General features: G+C 38.5%; 1 protein-coding gene across 2 annotated transcripts; it reads right to left on the bottom strand.

Moving 5' to 3' along the window:
* Window positions 1-44: 44 nt before the first annotated feature.
* LOC112571101 (tectonin beta-propeller repeat-containing protein 1-like) lies at window positions 45-19,057 on the bottom strand. 2 transcript variants are annotated; one of them, XM_025249915.1, is made up of 22 exons: window positions 18,608-19,057; window positions 17,987-18,175; window positions 17,357-17,479; window positions 16,468-16,590; window positions 15,657-15,834; window positions 14,115-14,215; window positions 13,389-13,511; window positions 9,527-11,018; window positions 8,964-9,097; window positions 8,335-8,484; window positions 7,818-7,958; window positions 7,490-7,629; window positions 7,121-7,248; window positions 6,619-6,721; window positions 6,348-6,444; window positions 5,388-5,524; window positions 5,041-5,215; window positions 4,700-4,841; window positions 4,169-4,267; window positions 3,943-4,049; window positions 3,661-3,780; window positions 45-3,284 (listed from the first exon to the last, which is right to left on the bottom strand). In XM_025249915.1, exons 1-22 carry the CDS (start codon window positions 18,839-18,841, stop codon window positions 3,240-3,242), a joined length of 4,281 nt encoding a protein of 1,426 aa, XP_025105700.1. In that variant the 5' UTR covers window positions 18,842-19,057; the 3' UTR covers window positions 45-3,239. The 2 variants fall into 2 exon arrangements, with proteins under 2 accessions (XP_025105700.1, XP_025105706.1); XM_025249921.1 differs by lacking the exons at window positions 15,657-15,834; window positions 16,468-16,590; window positions 17,357-17,479; window positions 17,987-18,175; window positions 18,608-19,057 and adding an exon at window positions 14,946-15,190.
* Window positions 19,058-19,088: the final 31 nt, after the last annotated feature.

The following is a 19,088-nucleotide window of genomic DNA, read 5'->3' as shown; positions in this document are numbered from 1 at the left end:
CATTCAAAAGTTGAAGCTTTCCAGAGATGCAAGGAAAAAGAAACTTTGGTCAAAAGTTTTATTGAAATCAGTGAAATTAATACATGTAATGCCAAGAATAAGCCATCAGGCATGAAGATGTTTTCATTTTTCACAGATATTCTTAATTACTAAATGTTAAGCATTAAATTACACTGCTACTAATTCTGAATAAAAAGAGATAATTTTGGAAGGATTTATCAAACATAAAACATTTTCTATAATAATAATAGAACATCATAAACACTTAACACCTATGGTTAAGCAAAGCACATATTCAAGTGTGCAATTAAAAAAATACAAAAAAAAACTTTTTACCCCTGAATAAAGGCTATTTTATAAGGAAAGTTGGGAATGAAGGAGGGTCAAGAAAATATCACATAAATTATTTAAAGATTATTTCTTAGGTTTAATGTTTAGACTTGATTTTATGAACAATTTGTACTTTTTGTAAACAGTGATTAGGTAAGGTCATCCACTAAACTTTTCAGATGGTTGGGGAGTGAAGCGTTAAGAGACCTCACTTTTCTTAGGGCCAGCTTTGTGTAAGGGCGGTGTCCATCTCCTCTCCCTTGTTGGTTTACCTTTCCCAACCCTCTGAGAAGTCAGGTACCCATTCTCACCAGCTGGGCTGACTAAGAGATGTTTGCTGCACTAATCAGGCATTAAACCAGTGTGTGCTGCCAGCTTGGACGCCAGTGCTCTAACCACTGAACTATCCACTTCCCAACTCACCGCAGTTAAAATCAAATGCCTGAATACTTTGGGTCCTCCTTGCACAAATGCCTTTAAAAAATTCTTGCCTCATGGAATGCTTGCAGTGTTGCATAGAAATACTTTCTCCAAAGAATGCCATTAACATTTTGAATGATTATTACCATCTTAACACAAACAAAACTAGTTATGAGCATTAATACCTTTTCTTTTTTAAACATTGTCTTGGGTATATAATTGCACATGCATGTGTATGCTTAGCACTCTACACATTACAGCAATTGCAGTAGTAACAGTTAAAAAGATCAATAAATGAGACAAAAATATAAAAATTTCTAAGATTATACCCCCAATAACATTTAAAAAAAGCATTTATCATGAAACACATAATAGCCATAGCGATTCTGGAGAATTTTTTAATAACATTATTACAGCAGAAAGTCTATATTGTGTTCATCCCAACTGCCATAATTTTCAGTTTGGTCAACTTATTAGATTCTCTGCATACTCCCTGTTATGCCCCTACCCCACAAAGGGTTAGCTCCCATTCAATGAAATGACTTGACTCAAGATGGCGTAGACCTTGCGGGTTCCCATCTTTTGATCATATCCATAGCTAACATCCCATGTGCTGTAGCAAAAAATGGTAGAGGTCCCTGCAAAACTGACCAACACAGACCACAGTCCCAACTAAATTATAAGCCTTGCCTTGAACAACATTCTTCAGCTTTTGGGCAGCTCTCAGCTCATTTGATCTCTTTCAATTATCAGTGCTGTTGCTATGTCTTTCGTTTTGTAATGTGCATAAAGGCTATTATCAACACTTTAAACCAGCGGTTCTCAACCTTTTACTTGTGACACCCCCCTGACGAACAAAGGTACGTCCGCGCGCTCCCCTTAGCCAGCAATGTAAGCTAATTTCACTAATACCGGTATAAGAAACTTTTAAAAAAATGACCACCTTCGCGCCCCCCATGTAAGCCCATCGCGCCCCATAGGTTGAGAACCGCTGCTTTAAACCTTAATATGGTAATCCAGGTTAAAGAGATTCAGCAGTCAGACTGGCCCTAGTTTCATTTGTTAACTAGAAAAAGGTTGCATGGATGTGTCTAGGACACTTGAATATAATAACAATGATGGAAATTTATATAGCGCTTTCCCTGATTAGCTCAGAGCACTTTACAGAAATGACATACAGACCGATCCAAGTGAACTGAATCACTAGACCGTACCACAGACACACCTACACAGACACATTATGCATGCTCTTGGTGACAACAGGGTCACAATGAAGTCTCAGGCTGAAAAGACATGTCTTAAGTTTTGACTTAAAGGTGGTAAGAAAATCAGAATGTTGAAGGCTTACGGGCAATCAGTTGATAAGGCTTGGTAGAAAGACATTTGTCCATACATCTTTGCCTTAGTGGGACTCGAAGAAGTTTGATGTCAGAAAATGAGTGAAGAAGTCATGCAGGAGTATAGATAGGAGTGAGTTTGGAGAGGTATTAAGGACCAGTACCAGAAACAATGGAGTGAATCAAAGTGGAAAGAAGATAAAGAGAAGGACTGCTGAGTAAAATGTGTCGTTGCAGATGCCACATCTATTATACTGGGTTTGGGGAAATTAAGAAAAGAAATTTATGCCAATGAACTCAAAAATACAGTTCACTGTTGACTGGCATTTAAAAAAAACTCAGAACAAAATTCTTGACTGCCTGAACCAGGCTGAAACCTAGAACTATCAGCAGATAAAGATGTGCCCATGCCAGTTCTTTATTAATCTTCAACAAATATACAACACCATCAGCATATATGAAATTGGCTTGAATCTGATGAGTCTTGTCCATAGTTGGATCACTAAAGATGCCGTAAAAAATGCTGCTAGTAATATCGGAATAAATCACACCAGTCAAGGAAAAAAAAACCTCAACTGTCAAGACAGCAGAATTATCCCATAAATCTCTTATTTCTGGTTTTAAAAGAAAGGATTTTTTAAATGCTTCTGATCAAGGTCTTCTCCTGTGGTTAGCTAATAGTCTTATTGGTTGAAAATACTGTCTCATGTCTGAATAAAAACAAAAAAATCGCTGCTCACATGTTTACAACTTAGTGGTTACAAGAGACGTCTAATGTACCAGGTTTAGAGTATTTTACAGCTTCTCCTATACTGGAGTCAAAGGTATTTAACACCTTGAACACAAGGCACCGAAAGGTGCACAGCACATCACACATCTTACATTTTTTCGGAGAATGCCTGACAATAAACTGAAATACAAAGCAGCATTCACAAGAACCAATTAAAAAAAACAACTACTTGTACAAAAATAGCACAGAGTACAGTCTGAGCAACTCCCAAATGAGCAATCTTTTCTTAACTGCACCTGGAAATTTTTAGCCCTTATAAAATAATGTCTTGCTGCACACTCACCATAAATGAAGGAATGATAATTGGAAAAACCATTACTGAGTGGAGTGGTTTTCTACAGTAGATGCATGCTTTTCAGGAGTTACTTGGATACTGCTCCACGAATGGTTATGTAATGCCATCCAGGCTGAAAAATATTTCAGCAATTTGGTGATCATTGGATGAGAAGAACAATTTTAGTTTAAGCTAATTTAGATACATAAATTATAACTACTGCTATAAATCTTTATCTCTGATTGTGTGTGCATATATATATATTGGCTGCACACCTTACTAAAAATCCAACCTAATATGCCTCACTGCAATAAATACAGCCAAACCACCTTCACGAGCAACTCACAGTCTTCCAAACTAATACTTTCTTGCATAATGTACTCTTGCCTTCGATATCTAGAATAATATAGAATAATTTTGTTTCTTATAAATTTGGATCTTTTAGAGAATTCAAAAATTTACTCCATCATTTATCTTTTAATCTAACCTGAAGAAAGAAATTCACTTACCCCTATCACAAAGTCCCAGTCTGTGCCAGAGGGCACAGTCTCACTGATGCCCAGGCGCCGATACACTGCACCTCCAGGATGTTTGTTTTGCCCAAAGTTTGCATCTGACACTATCCAGACCTGTGCAGATCAAATTTCACACATTTTGTGACTTCATTACCCATTTTGTTATTTTAGAACTTTAGTCAGATGGTAAACAAAATATATATTCATTATTATTAGTTCCAAAACAATGTCAAATATTATTTTAAAAAAGCAATTTGGTGTCAAAAGCACTAATACCTCATCATGAGGTCCAACTGACACTCTGCGAACGTGATTGCAAACATAAGTCCAGTGAGTGCCCTCCGGAAATGTTGGGGTTATCTCCTCTCGGCGCCATAAGCTGCCTGCAAAGTATGAGGAAATATATGTAGTATGAGGCAGCTTTAGGATTTTTTTAACCACGGAATCAAACTATAAATTTGCGGATGAAAAGAAAGATCTTTTAGTCACACATTGTACTTACCACTAGTATCTACAGCCCACACAGCTGTACCTCCGACAGAAATTTGACATAGATGCAAACCTCCTGGTGGTGGAGGTACGACCTGAATCCAGCAGGAGCCTGTACAAATAATTTATATCTTATTTTTATCACGAAGAAGTGGTAAATTTCACTCTTTTTTTTAAGGCAACTGAACTTGGCGAATAGTCTTTCTACAGACCTGGTTCCATATTTATTAATATTCTTCATATTGAAACTAATATATCTGGAAGACAATGACAGAGTTATGAAAAATTTATCTCAGCTCGTGAACATGCCTTAAAGAAAAAACATCTTAAAAATTAACTACTACATGACCTTAGACGTAAAAGTGATCCATGGAATTTATGACTATTAAGGAAAAGAAAAGGTTTCTTTATGAAAGCTCTTTTTTTTTTAACTAGTCCATAAAAAGCAGCAAGAAACAGAAAGGGGAAATAAGAGATGTCACAAAACCAAAGCAAAAATAACTGTTCTTGACAAACAACAAAAGTTATGGCACCTCCCACACACCTGCAGGAGTATAGGGTGTCACTCCAGGCCTGTACCACACAGAACCATCTTGAGCAACAGCCCACACACGATGTTTCCCTCCAACTGATACAGACTGAAAAGGCTTGTCTAGTGTGGTTGCAACATGAATCCAACTGGTACCCTGCATTGTTAAAACATGAAAAGTACACTAATGATGTATTAGCTTGGTTTGGAATAGAAAAAAGTTTTAAAACCTGTCCACTCTAGCGCCACCTCCCATCTTACAATTGCTCCCAGAATTGCATGCATGCAATACACCCTCATTCACACACATATATATTCTCTTTCTCCACTTCTATATGCCTTCCCTGTATACATACCATTGGGTGAGCTTGTGTAATGCCATCTCTGCACAGCACATCTCCATTGGCACCAATGGCCCACAGAACAATAGGCTGGGTCGGGGTCGCAGGACGATCTACCTGTAGTGATAGACTAGAAAGTTCTGGTGGTCCCACACTCACCCAAGGGCCTTGTGTCACAAGCTTGCATTTCCTAAACACACAGTTTACAAAAGAAAAATTGAGGATGGTTTGCATAGCCATGAGTAGTATGCAATGTTTACAAAATACAAAGTGAACGGTGAATGCCATCTGACTTATTTTCATTTATACTTCACAACTGTCAGCAGAAACAACATGGCAATCAAACAGAAAAGTGTCCGGACCTGAACCATCTTCTACGTCGTATGGTGTCACGAGCTCGCTGGCTAGGGTGGAAGGGCCCACTGAAGCTGGATGCATACTGCCAACCTTCATTGCTGACACCACCTTCAGTGCTAAAATCTACCATCCATTCCCCAACCTTGACATGAAATATACAGCAAACATGTATAAACAGACACTTTAAAGGAAAAGCAAACAACTTTTCACAAATGTACTCAAGCAAATTAGCAGGTATTTTTGAAATGTTTCAAGCACTGGTCTCTCTAAAGATGAATTTCTTTAACTTGTTCCCTACAGACGAAATTAGCACAAATGAACATTTCAATATTTCTACATATAAACATACAATAAAGACAACCATCAGAGAAAGGGAGAGCTTAGGTCATGAGGTAGAAATTAAAAGAAAAGATATTTACACAATACACACAAACATAAAGTGCCAAACAATGATAGAGTTTATTAGAACAAACATCAAACATTACTTCTTATTATATTGTCATTTTCATTTGTTGGAGTACAAATCTAAGTTAAATTGAGAAACTGGCAACCGTCTCAAAAATGGCTCTTGATCAACTGACTCATTGCCTACTTTCATATATAACAAAATACCTTTGGTTGACTCCCCCCCCCCCAGCTCCCTAAGGGAAGTAATCCATTGTAGAATTACAAAAGGTACCAACAGTTTCTTCCCTTATTTATGCACAGTGCCATTTTTTTTTTTTTACACTACCCTCCTAGAGAAGGGGGTTAACTGTTCCTTCAATGTTGGCATGAATGAATGGCAACTATGCCATGGGTGTGTAACAAAACATATAGCTCAGAGGCTATCTATTACTGGCCCACAATCTTCTATCAAGTATGATGTCACAATGGATCCACTTTATTATCCACAGTCCTTACAAACAAAGTCTATGTGAGCTTTTCTTCCTGGGTTTCATTTAAGCACTAAGAGTTGTTCTTACCCACTGCCACTGTGAAGATGGTAGTTTGATGTCATTTCGGGACTGAACATACTTTCCTTTGGGAGTAGTCCAGGCAAAGTTGTTTTTGAAAATTCCCCTGAAGGCACAAAAGAATAAGATTCTTATAAAATAGTAAAATAATATTTGGCTATTACAGACAATAACAACAAAAATTTGCAAACAAAGTGAAAGAAATATGATATACAATGCACTAGATAAGCAAGCACCACTATTAAACACTTTGACAATAAGTTCTACATAGCATACTAACCTACTACAATAACCAGCGACCATAAACCACTTCTGGTTTTCATAAACATAGATGGTGCGGTAGTCCACCTGTTCTCTAAGGTCACTTGCCATTTCTGATATTTCTGAAATCAGACACAAATAACTGTAGTGCTCATCAGTATTGTATGGAAGGCTAACCTGAGTGCGAAATTATTTTCAAATGAGTAGGTTTATTAATTGCTAAGATCTCAACAAACAGCCTATTTTGCTCAAGAGATATAAGACCTTAAAAATAATTTTTTTTTATATAAAATGTATATAGTAACGAACATAATGCTTATGATAATGTACTATAATGCAAATAATATTAAATAACACATATAAATAAGATACTTCATATTTTTCTCTCTCTTGCTTCTCTCCCCCATTTATAATATGCCACAGTGATGTTTTCATAATTCTTATGAGTTTCATTTTCAAGATATATCTTTGAAAGACATTTTAAAAAACTACAAACTGACAATGGCACACCACAAACTTACCCCTGGTCAAAATATTTCCATAACCGCCATTGTAAACAAAAGGTGTCTGATCAAAGCTCAGAGCCCAGGTCACACCACACCGATTGGCTTCTACAGCCTCCATGTGGCCTCCATGTTGACCCCACATCCTGTCCACAAAAACACAGTAACCAAGACTTGCAGTCCATATATTCTTTATCAATGGCCCTTGCCAATAGCTTTTAATAACCTTATCTTCTGAGAAATCATGCAAATCATAATTGCTTTAAAAGATTCCCTAAAAAAAGAGGGGTGGGGGAAAAAACTCTGCAAAAGGAAAAAAGTTGAGAAGCAAACTGACAGTCCAGTCTGTGGTTTTGAAATGTGTGGCAATAGCATGACATTACTCACATGTCTGAAGGGTTTACTCGGGCAAGTCCTGGGACGTGCACGAAAATGTGGCCAGGTATTGTGACAGACCAGATTGAGCCAGCAGGTATAGGTTGATTCAGTCCCCACAACATTGCATTGGCCACATTTATCATTCCCATCTACGAGAACACAAATATCAAAACCATTTATTATTGCCACAAATATTCTTCTAAAAGAATGAGTGATGTAATAAGACTGACATGTTAACTAGACAAACAGGAAACAAGAAAAGGATAATGTAGTGAAAATATCAAATGTAAGTTCATTATGTTGGTATAATAATTTATGTATAAAAGAAGAAGATTACCCATTCTCTTGCTTCTGCTTCTGACTGGGTTTTTAAGAGAAATGGATGATCTACATTATGCGGGTCTGTTGTATACATAGCAATACAGTGATCATCACACATCTTGATGCATCGGATATCTTGCAAGCTGATTTGAATTGTCTGAAACAAACATAGTTTATTATAGTGAAAGAAGCTTCTCAAGTTCCTTAACAAATAGGACACAATGCAAAAGCTTAAGCAATCACAGTGAAAGAAAGAAAACGCTCTGCACATGCTTAAGACACCCATAATACACGAGGAAAGAGGACAGTTTACAAAGCTATCACAGAGAAGGCACTTTGCTAATGCTATAATTTCAAGCTGTCATTGGATCAATGTCAAAACATCCAGTTGTCTGTTGCTTGGAGTCATTTTGTCCTGCCCCAAGATATATTACTAAATCATCTACCAGTAAACCTAGGGATATGTTCGATAGCACATTTTATATTTATGAGTATAATTCACATTGTTATAAAATACCGCTTGCTGCAGTTACCTTTTGTTTTTGTTTGATATCATACTGGATTGTCAAAGTACCATCCATGGAAAAGCCAACACCTTGCTCAAGTTCCACGGTGCAGTCTCGCCAGACCTTGCCTCTTGCTTCACACCGTATCTTCATTGAAGTTTTTTTAACCCAACTTGTCTTTTAAAAAAAAACACTTTAATTAAAACTCCTGACAATTTTATGGCTCTAAAGAAATGAATAAAGATGTTTAATGGTTTTTTAATGTTTATGTGTTCAGATATATACATGCAAGAATTCATTCATTTTAACACACTTGTGCATACAAGTTTAACACTAAGAATAAACAAAATCATTTTATACATATAAATGCATATGAAGAAATAGCAAACACACCTATAAAAGTAAAGATTCGTGAAGATATAGTGGTTCTACACAAAAATCATAAAATTACGTTTGAACTATATAAATAAATAGTAATGTCAGTGAAGTAAGAACAAAATGGCATACAGCAAAAGGACAGTATATCAGTCTCCTTTTTTTTATAGGTAAAATGCTAGAAGTAACATGTTAGCCTCACTTTCGTTTCTGTTTGATTGATCAAATTTCTGTCAGCTACCCTCAAATCATGAACTTATTTTCTCCCAAGCATAATTCACCTTTTCCACAGCCTGCTCATATTCTTGAAATCTGTGGACCTCTTCGTGGTTACGAATCTTTAACATCTCTAAGACTTTATCACGAACAACTTTTGATATTTTTGGAATTTGGTAGTGGATCTGTGACTCAGAGCCTGAAATTAAAGAACGTCAAACAAAACCGCACTAAATATTGACCAAATAAGACCTGTCCTATCTAACAACTGATTTTCTTATTTTAAATTAATTTTGTTTGTAAAATAAAAGCAACATTGAAGCTTTTATAAGTAAGGGACCTACTACTACATGCTTGCTCAGAGTGCTAAGAGCAGTAAAGCAAAAGTTAAACTTTGAAATGTAGACCCTGAGTTACTGAAGAAGAATGGAGCAAAATTCAAGAGGCTAATAACAGTAAAGAAAGTGAGAGTTCGTGATATGGCAAAGGCTGCGACAGTATAAGCACACATCTCTTTTTCGAAGACAGAAATTAATAGATTCACCAAATATGCACATGCACTCCTACAAGATAATGCCAATTATTGTTCCTTGCTAAATGAAAAAAGAGATTTTTGATGATTACAAACCAGAAGGTCTGAGCCAGGGGACTGTGGCAGGGTTATCCACAACAAAATCCGCTGCAGACAGCCAGCCCCAGCAGTAACGTGGCTGTGCTGGTGTCAGCATCATCATTGGCATATCCTCTTTTTGTAACAAAGATAGTGCACCTTCAGAGGGTCTCCCAGTGAAAGTTTCACTACGCCCCAGGCTAATCCAAGGAATAACAGAAGGCATTTCTGATGGGCAATGTGAAGTCACCTCTCCCTGGCTGTAGAGATCTTCAAATGTAACTGCTTGTTGACTGCTGCTGCTGATGTCATGCTCTAAACCAGTTCTTGGCAGACTCATATTGCCACTGTCATCCACCTCACCATTGTCCTCAATGAGATCTGTGACAAAGTTGCAGATGCTGTCAGATGAAGAATAGGACTCCAGACTGCTTAACCTCCTGCGTGGCAAAGCTTTAGCTGTCAGCAGCTTCTCTGCTATGGTACTCTGCTGAAAACCACAAGTACACAATTGCTGCTCATGTGATATTAGGGTCTCTCCAGACTTATTCAGATCATCTGGACTATGTAATAAATTTCCAGGCCTACAGGCACATCCACACTCACTTTTATGCCCTGTTAATGAACTACACTCAGATAATGTAGAGCTTGTCAAGTCTGTCAAATGATCACCATCATATATTGCTGAGTTTGCTGTACAGCCTGCATTTCTGTACACATGCTTTTCTTCACAATCTGCTACTTTTACAGATGACTGATCAGAAACGGAAACTGTATCAGTTCCTTGCAAAGACAAACTGCACACACATGAATTCAAATGCCTTGCTGTTCTTTGAGGACTGCCAAGACTCCCCACTCGGTCTTGGCATCCTACTTCCTGTTTGGTTCTAGGACCCAGGCTGTTCTCAATGACCTGCCACATAACAGTCTCCCTCGTCTGATTAGTACCTAATAAACTGCTTGAATCCACACTGTGCTGTTGATTCAAACTGACTTCATCTAAACAAACTTCAAGGTTGCTTTTCTTAACATCACTCTCACAGGAATGATAAACTCCAGACTGGCTTGAAATTTCATCAGGATGTGAATTCTGAATAAACTGTTTACCTTCCCCACAACCAGCAGTTTGCACATGAACATCATGACCTCCAGCCACAATCACATTAGTTTCTGTTTGTGTGTGAGGAGCACTGTCAGCATGTATCCTTTCAGCGACACTCACAGTAGTTTCAGTTTGCCTTTGAGGAGAAGCATCCGTCTGCACCTCTCCAGTTTGAGTCAAACTGCCGTTACTGGCATCCATGTTACCAGCAACAGCGAAAGCAGCCTCATCCTGGCACTCCATGAAGAGAGGGGAAGCCTCAGATGTTAAGCTGGTAACTGAACCTGGACTAAAGATGTCTGGATGTTCCTTCAGTGAGACAAGTTGCCAAATTTTGCCCCCTGGTTCTGATGGGGTTACTCCAGTCCTGAACCAAATTTCTTCATTATCCAGACTAAGGGCAAACACCTGCAGGAGTCAACAATTAGAGTGAATCCAAGAAAGGCATACCTTAACTATTACGTAACATCTTTATTTTGCTTCCATTATTCAGCAAATAACATGCACAGACATAATATCTACATAAAATATTTTGATTCTTTGTCTTTTTGTCTGTCTTGATCTTAGCAGAGGTGTAAGACATGTATATGTCTGCATGTGCATGTGTGTGTGTGTGTACCTGAAAGAGATACCAATGAACATAGAAACATACAACTACCGGAAAGATGAAAAGGAGACATTTCTATAAAGTAGCAACACAAAAAATCCAAAAGTGTTAGCAAGACTTGTAAAAAACATCTCCCCACCTTCTCTCTTTTGTAAACTTATATAATCATTAATTTAAAACTGTTCTGCTTCCACATACTTAACTGGAACATATACACCTCATTTAAGACAATAAAGCAAAATTTTATAAAATCTGATTCATAAAAGGAACAAATCTTTATGGAATGTAATATTTGACCTGAAGACACTGTACAAGATAAACAAACAGCTAAACAACGGGTTTAAGAACAGTGATGTGCCAGTGAAAGACGTGAACGGTAATGTCATCGAGGGAGAGGCAGAAAAACTACAGCGCTGGAAGGAACATTTTGAGTCGGTTCTGAACAGACCAGATCCCCCTCAGCTTGCAGACATCCAGCCAGCAGCTATAGACCTTGACATCTGCACAGACCCACCAAGCCTGGAAGAAGTGACAGCAGCAGTCAAGACAATGAAGAGCGGCAAAGCACCAGGGCAGATGAATAACAGCAGAGATGTTGAAAGCAGACGTGAATGTGACAGCTCCCAAGCTGACTGAAATCTTCAAGCAAGTTTGGGAATCAGGGCAGCTCCCTGTTGCTTGGAAGACAGGGCTCATCTTCAAGTTACCCAAGAAAGGAGATCTTGGAGACTGCAATAATTGGAGGGGCATAACACTTCTTTCCCTCACCAGCAAGTCTTCAGCAAGATTGTTTTGTCAAGACTGACGGCAACTCTTGAGAAAGACCTCCGACCACAGCAAGCAGGATTTCGCCCTGGCGATCCTGCTCCGAACACATCTTCATTCTGCGACAGATTCTGAGCAGAGCAACGAATGGAACACACCGCTGTACATCAATTTCATAGACCTGGAGAAGGCTTTTGACAGCATCCACCGCGAGTCCTTATGGAAGATCCTGAGGCATTACGAGTCCCTGCAAAACTTGTTCAGGTCATTGCAATGCTGTACAGCGATTTCAAATCCCAGGTTGTCTGTGACACGGAGCTCACAGACCCCTTCAACGTCAGTACTGGGTGAAGCAGGGCTGCATTCTGTCGCCGTTCCTCTTCATCCTGGCCATGGACTGGATCATGAAGACTTCCACCGACAGCGAGAGGAGAGGGCTCAGATGGACCATGACTATGACAGCAACAACAGCACTGGAAGACTTGGACTTTGCTGATGACATTGCCCTGCTGTCACACCGCCACCAAGACATGCAGGAAAAAACAAAGGCCTTCTCAGAAACAGCTGGAAACCTTGGCTTGAAGGTCAGCACAAAAAAGACTAACAGTATGAGAGTGAACGCCAGAGTCCAAGACAGCATCAAACTAAATGGAGAAGAGATTGAGGAAGTTGACAGTTTCACCTATCTTGGGTCCAAAATGTCAAACACTGGGATGCGGAGGTGGAGATTCGAGCCCGACTAGCGAAAGCCAGTCAGGCCTTTGCCTCACTCAGGAGCACATGGAAGGCAAAAAACATCAGCCAGAAGATCAAGCTGAGAATCTTCAAGTCAAATGTGATCAGCACCCTCCTTTACGGATCAGAATCTTGGAAGATGACCAAAACCATCAGTAACAAGCTTGACGTCTTCCAAAACAGATGCCTCAGGCGCATACTTAACATCTTTGGCCAAACACCATCACCAACGAAGAACTCCACCGAAGAACTGAAACCGAGTCCATCACCACGCAAGTTCAACGAAGGCGATGGATTGGACATGTGCTCCGCCAGCAGACAGCGGACCTTTCCAGAGTCGCCCTACGATGGACTCCAGACGGCCGAAGAAAACGAGGCCGCCCAAAGGAAACTTGGAGAAGAACAGTGGAAAGGGAGATGAAAGGAAAGGGCTGGACATGGGGTCACCTAGAGCGGGTTTCAGCCGATCGACATCGGTGGCGGACTCTGGTTGAGGCCTTATGTGCAACCTGATGCACGAAGAGGAATAGATTCATAAAAGGAACAAATCTTTATGGAATGTAATATTTTTGCCCAACTCTGCTGCTCTACCTTTAGATTTTTATAAAATAGAACAGATTCTTAAGATGTCTTTGAAAAGCTAATAAAAGGATATTTCTTTAGAAACCTACCTGGTCATTAGCTGAGACTGAAATATGCGCCATTTCTCCAACCATGAGTACCCAGGAGTTACCTGTGGCTGCCTTGGCATCCCAGATTAGCTTATCTCCATTCACACCTTGCCGAAACCATACCTGGACCAGATTGACAAAAATAAATAAATAAAAACAAAAACTACATTTCTGCATCTGCCCTAAATAACTGGTTCAATCCAAAATGACAAAAAGAAGTACAAATAACAATGGCAGCTTTGTAGTTATTACATGTATGAAATAGGTAATAAATTCAAGCTTTATACAGACCAGAACTAAGAAACTGAAGGGTACAAGAAGGAACCATAGTTTGTGGTCCAGGAATAGTGAATAATTACGGTTTACTGCCCTCGCTGTCCTATGTTCCTCAAGGAATAACAAGGAACAAACTAACAGTTTACTGCACTTACTTTTATGATGTTTTTGATTTTAAAAAAAATGAATGTACTTGCTAGACACACTTAAATGTGCATGGTCATCAAGGGTTGGATGCATATGGTGGACAGCTAAAATATTTTTGTGCTTAGTTTATCTCATGACTAATTCCTAGCTGTTAGAGGTCAGCAGTTTACCTCACTACTAGCTCTCAACTCTTGGAGGTCAGCAGTTTATCTCACTACTAGCTCTTAGCTCTTGGAACAACTGAACACCTGTCCCCTGGTCTGGACTAGATTACACGGATCAACTCAATGAACCTTTTTCTACCTTTCCTTCTCTGCTGATGGCCCAAACCGAATTTCTGCCCACTGAAACCTGCATCAGTCGAGTGGATTCTTCTGGGTAAGGTACAATCTCCCATGTTTGTCCTGGTATAAGAAATCAATCCTTTCTTATTAGCAAAAATGGGATTGCATAAAAACAGAGAAAGAAGAAAACTTCTTTTTGCTATATCAGTGGCTTGACCTTCCACCAATTAAGCTAGTGCAGGTGACTTGCAATTTATGAGTACTCAAACTATGTGAACTTGAAATAATGCAGTTTATGGTTGAGTAAAAAAAAAAAAATATACATAACATGCAGAAACATCTTGCTTGAGCTTTTGTTGACCTATTGATTAGTTTCTTTCCCATATTGTTTACAGGTAGTCTTTGATGCTTAAAGCTTATGCACTTTACAGAAATAGATTACAACAGGGTAAACTCTTCCCCCCTTCCCCATCATCCATGAAAAATCTACACTTTAGAGAGTAGTGAATATGCACTTGTAAATGTTCATCACTCCGTCTTTATCCTCTCAACAATAACAAGTACATGTAGTAACAGTACCAGTGAAAATTCTGCACAAGCATTTAACTTGTGTCTGTCCGACATGATTGTATTATAAAAAACACAGGATATGAGTAAAAGTACATTATAAACCATGTGTGACAGTGCTAAAATTATGACATCAAGTCAAAATATGCTGAAGCATGACCATTATCACCATTATTACTTCTAATAAAACCTTTTCCCCAGTACACAAATTTTCTAATTACATGCAGTTCTTCTGGAAGGCATCCTTGCATAAATCACAAGCCACCTGCCCTTCAAACCTCACCTGGTTCACTCTGAAGAACTGGATAACACACAGCTAATGTAGCACCATGCATGATGTCAAACCTATTTGTAGTTATTTCAGAAACAGATTAACTTTCCATTGCTCAGTCCTGCATGTTTCAAACTGCTCCTGACTATTTGCAAGAGATAGTTCCTCCGTACCAGCCGTCACGTAGCCTGCGCTCAGGCTCCCAGTCACGCTTCTGTCTCCCTGCAGTGGAAGACACCAACAAGAAGCGCACTGGAGCCAGGGCCTTCAAAAACGCGGCACCTAAACTGTGGAATGCTCTGCCATCGTCCCTCTCCACCATCACCTCACCAACCACGTTTCGCAAAAAACTGAAAATCCATCTGTTTCTTTCAAACCAGTCTTAAACTACCAAGAAACACTTCTGTCTATATTTTTTTTACTTTTCCTGGTGTTTTATATATTTGTTCACTTTATTTTTTCTTCTTTTGTTTTTTTTCTGCGCAATGAGCATTCTTCTTAATTACAAATTACTGCGCATTACAAATCGACTTATTATTATTATTATTATTAACTTAAGCACCTGACTGCCACCTCTGACCATTATGAGATGGCTAATTTCTATGAATTATGCAGACACTTTCAAATGGCTTTGATGAAAGCTTTTAGTCTGAAAATCACTGTTTACATATATGAAGGAAGGTATTGCAGAAAATATTCTGGTCTGAAGGAACAATGACCTACCATACACTGCATCACGACTGACATGGGTTCTGACTATGGCATGACCATCCCATGTGATAGCCCACACGAGACCAGTTGGCCCACAGGAAATATTAATGATCCCTTCAGACTGGCTGGGCAGAAGTATCCATTCTGTGCCTTCTGGACAGTCTCTGCACACGTTTTTCCTTACATAAACCTGTAGACATTTTTTTTAAATGATCAATGCTTACGTAATTAAGTTAAAGCATTCTATAAGATAGCATTAAACTGATGACATTGGTAGCAATACACAGTAAAGTACCAACTACTCAATTTGGGTATTGAGTTACAATGAGAGATATGTTTGAAAATGGGGACTGTGTATGTTCCTCCATCTTGTGACTTTTTAAATCTAAGAATATTGACTATCTCAAGGTCAGAAGTATTTACAAAGAGTAACCATTACCTGTCCCTGATAAAGCCCTATAGCAAATAGACAGTTTACGGCTTCAGGCAAAAGAGGTAAAATAAAATCACTGACAACAGTAGATGCCTCAGTTTTCAAATGTTTATACATAAACAGTTTTAACAATAGATATACTTGGTGATGTTTCATAGACAATGTCACACCACATGAGCCAAAGTACAGTGCTCAGTTTTAGTAATTCATTTTGCCTTCCAAAATCTGCCTTCTTTGATGTCATAAACAACAAAATAAATTGAGACCTAAAGAAGAGTACTAATCAGGACTCTTGCTTCATGTCTACACATCAGAAGGGAGAATTTAAAAAACAAAAACAAATAACAGGTAAGTCACAAACTTCAACAGAAAAGCCCTTGTTCACAGTACCTGTCCATTGTTGGTGACAGCCCAGACGCTAAGAAAATCTGGAGGCTGACCAGGAAGCAACTGTCCCCCCACAGCAAGATCAATAAAACACTCTCGATGGTCAACAACTTCCATGTCTGATATCTGCACAACAGACATCAAATGCAACATCCAAAGTTTAAAGAGAAAAAGAAGACAACAAAAATGGCAATAAAAAAATATATTTTATGCCTTTTTATGAGAAGAATGATTAATACATAAAGAAAATACTGGTATCTGGAAGCATACTAAAAATTACTGTTACCTGCAAGCCTTTTGTGCATGTAACTCTTTAAGATGAATCAATGAACACTGCGACATAAGATTTGAAAATCTAAAGTGAACCTTAAAAATCTCATCCCAGTAAAAATGTTAGATAAAAAACATTGATGGAAGGTGACTGATGGCAACTCTGTGTAGCAGCTCAACACTGTGCACAGCGAAGAGGAAGAAAAATCAGCAAAGGATGCCAGCAAATGATTTGACAGGAGGTGGATGATGATGATGACGATGAGGAGGAGGAAGAGGATTATTTAAGGGGTGTGCTTTTTATCTGAATAAAACAACACTGATAGTGTGGGAAAACACTGTTCAAAGTTGTTATTGAGTGATGGAAAAAATTTATATGCTGGATTCAGCAAGAAAATAGAAATGAAAATGATTATGACCTCATTATACATGTCATCAGCCTCAAGCTGCTGCTTGGATGACCAATATGATTTCACATTTGTCCACATATTGGGAGCAACTTTTTACCTTGAGTCAGCGTGTGCTATTGTGAGATATGTTATGCTCTGTTGTAGAAGTGTCAGTATACAGTCAGTCATTTGTATGTCCCTTTCCCTAAATTTACTGTACAGTAAAGACATACTGTTGCCCACTGGTTGGTGGTAGTGAAACGTCGGAATCTTATCCACTTGCGTTTTCTCACACAGGAGTTCCAGTGCATCTCTGCTGTCCACTTGCTGGTAAAATTGACAGCATACTGCCAACCCTAATGATAAAACATAAGCTTGTTGTGTATACTCTGATTTGTGCTCATTTGGCTGAATGAAGACAAAGTAGTGAGGAAGTTAACATGAATGTTTCCCTATTAAGAATAAGTATAAGGGTGTGAGGAGCAATGTTCATGGATAATATGAAAGCATAAATGGATATATTCTATGAACAGTATTAATGTATCATTATACATGATCATTATACATGATCATAATACGTGCTTACATTGTGTCAAAAATTAGTTTGGGAATTATTCATATTCAGAACAAATACAAATTTCACTGTTATGTATAAGTCCTGATGTTTATTCCTAATATAATGTCATTAAAAAAAACAACAACATAAGAACAACTCAGCACCATACTCAACTGAAACTAGATGTGCATGTAAAAACATCATAAGCTTTAACTTGCTTTTAGAATTTGTTGATTTGGTTCTCTATCCTGAACTTTACACAGTGACCATCAAGAAAAATAAAATCAAAATGAAAAATAAAGTATACCCCTCTATCTGTACAAATTTCTCCTTGCAGATTTTCATCAATGAACCATTCACCCTCCCATGCCCAGTGAGCTGAAGGTAGACGAATACTTTCTTTAGGCAGGTAGTAGTCCCCATTCTCATCACTCCAGGCTTCTCTGTCTGTTGGCAACAGGTTGGAGCTATGGAATCCATTGAACGGAGACCATCTCTGTAAACAAATTCCCTCTTTGTAAAATTCATTTGCTGAAAATAATCCATTTTTTTCACTTCAAAAGCCTGCTTTGGTCAAAAAGCTTATAGGCTCACATGCATGCACTTAAAAAATAGGCTGATTTACTGCTGATAAGCAGCAATTATTTGCAGGCTGGATAGTTTTAGTCCAAATAAACAGTATAGACTTTAATTTTTTTCATGTGCTTGACAAATAAATTCAGCAAATCAAAACTGAAGATGGTAAACTTTAGTATAGTCTTCATTTTAACAGTTCTCATCTCTACTAATTAAACCTTATGTCGCGATCAGAATTGAGAACGAAAGTACTAGAATAAAACTGATCCTGCTCTTGTTGGTGCACTTCATGCAATTGATTTTGTCGGATTGTAATTAGATACTGCTGATAATGACAAAATAATGCTTTAACCTGGTTTTCGTATGTAGTTTCTGGTACTCTGATAGGCACATCGCTGGGAAGGACAAAAATGTAAACACGATGGTCGTGTCCGATCGCCCAGGCACACCAGTGGCTAGCCGCAATACGTTTTATCCGAACACCTCTTTTGTAAGTGCGCGTTAATTGCTGAATATAATGGTCATTAGCTGTTGCTGTGAACACATTTCCGTTACGATTGGCGACCCAGAACTTTGGGTCTCTCATTTTTCATTCATTCAGGCAAATGATAAAACAAATACAAGCGCAGGAAGCTGTTTGTACCAAAGGTCAGTGTAACGGCTGATTATAAGAAATGGCAACTTTCAATCCTGGTCTCTGTCCCATTGGTTTATCCTCATTTCTCGGGTGCTATAAAAGAACCAAGGAATTTTTTTTTTCCTTTTGAATTCACTTTCCCTTATGTTTATAAACACCCCACGTGAGATCGAGGCACGAAGCCGGAAGCAGACGA

Source organism: Pomacea canaliculata, linkage group LG1, assembly GCF_003073045.1.
Source record: "Pomacea canaliculata isolate SZHN2017 linkage group LG1, ASM307304v1, whole genome shotgun sequence".
NCBI classification, from domain to species: Eukaryota; Metazoa; Mollusca; class Gastropoda; order Architaenioglossa; family Ampullariidae; genus Pomacea; species Pomacea canaliculata.
This window is presented reverse-complemented; position numbering and strand designations above follow the sequence as displayed.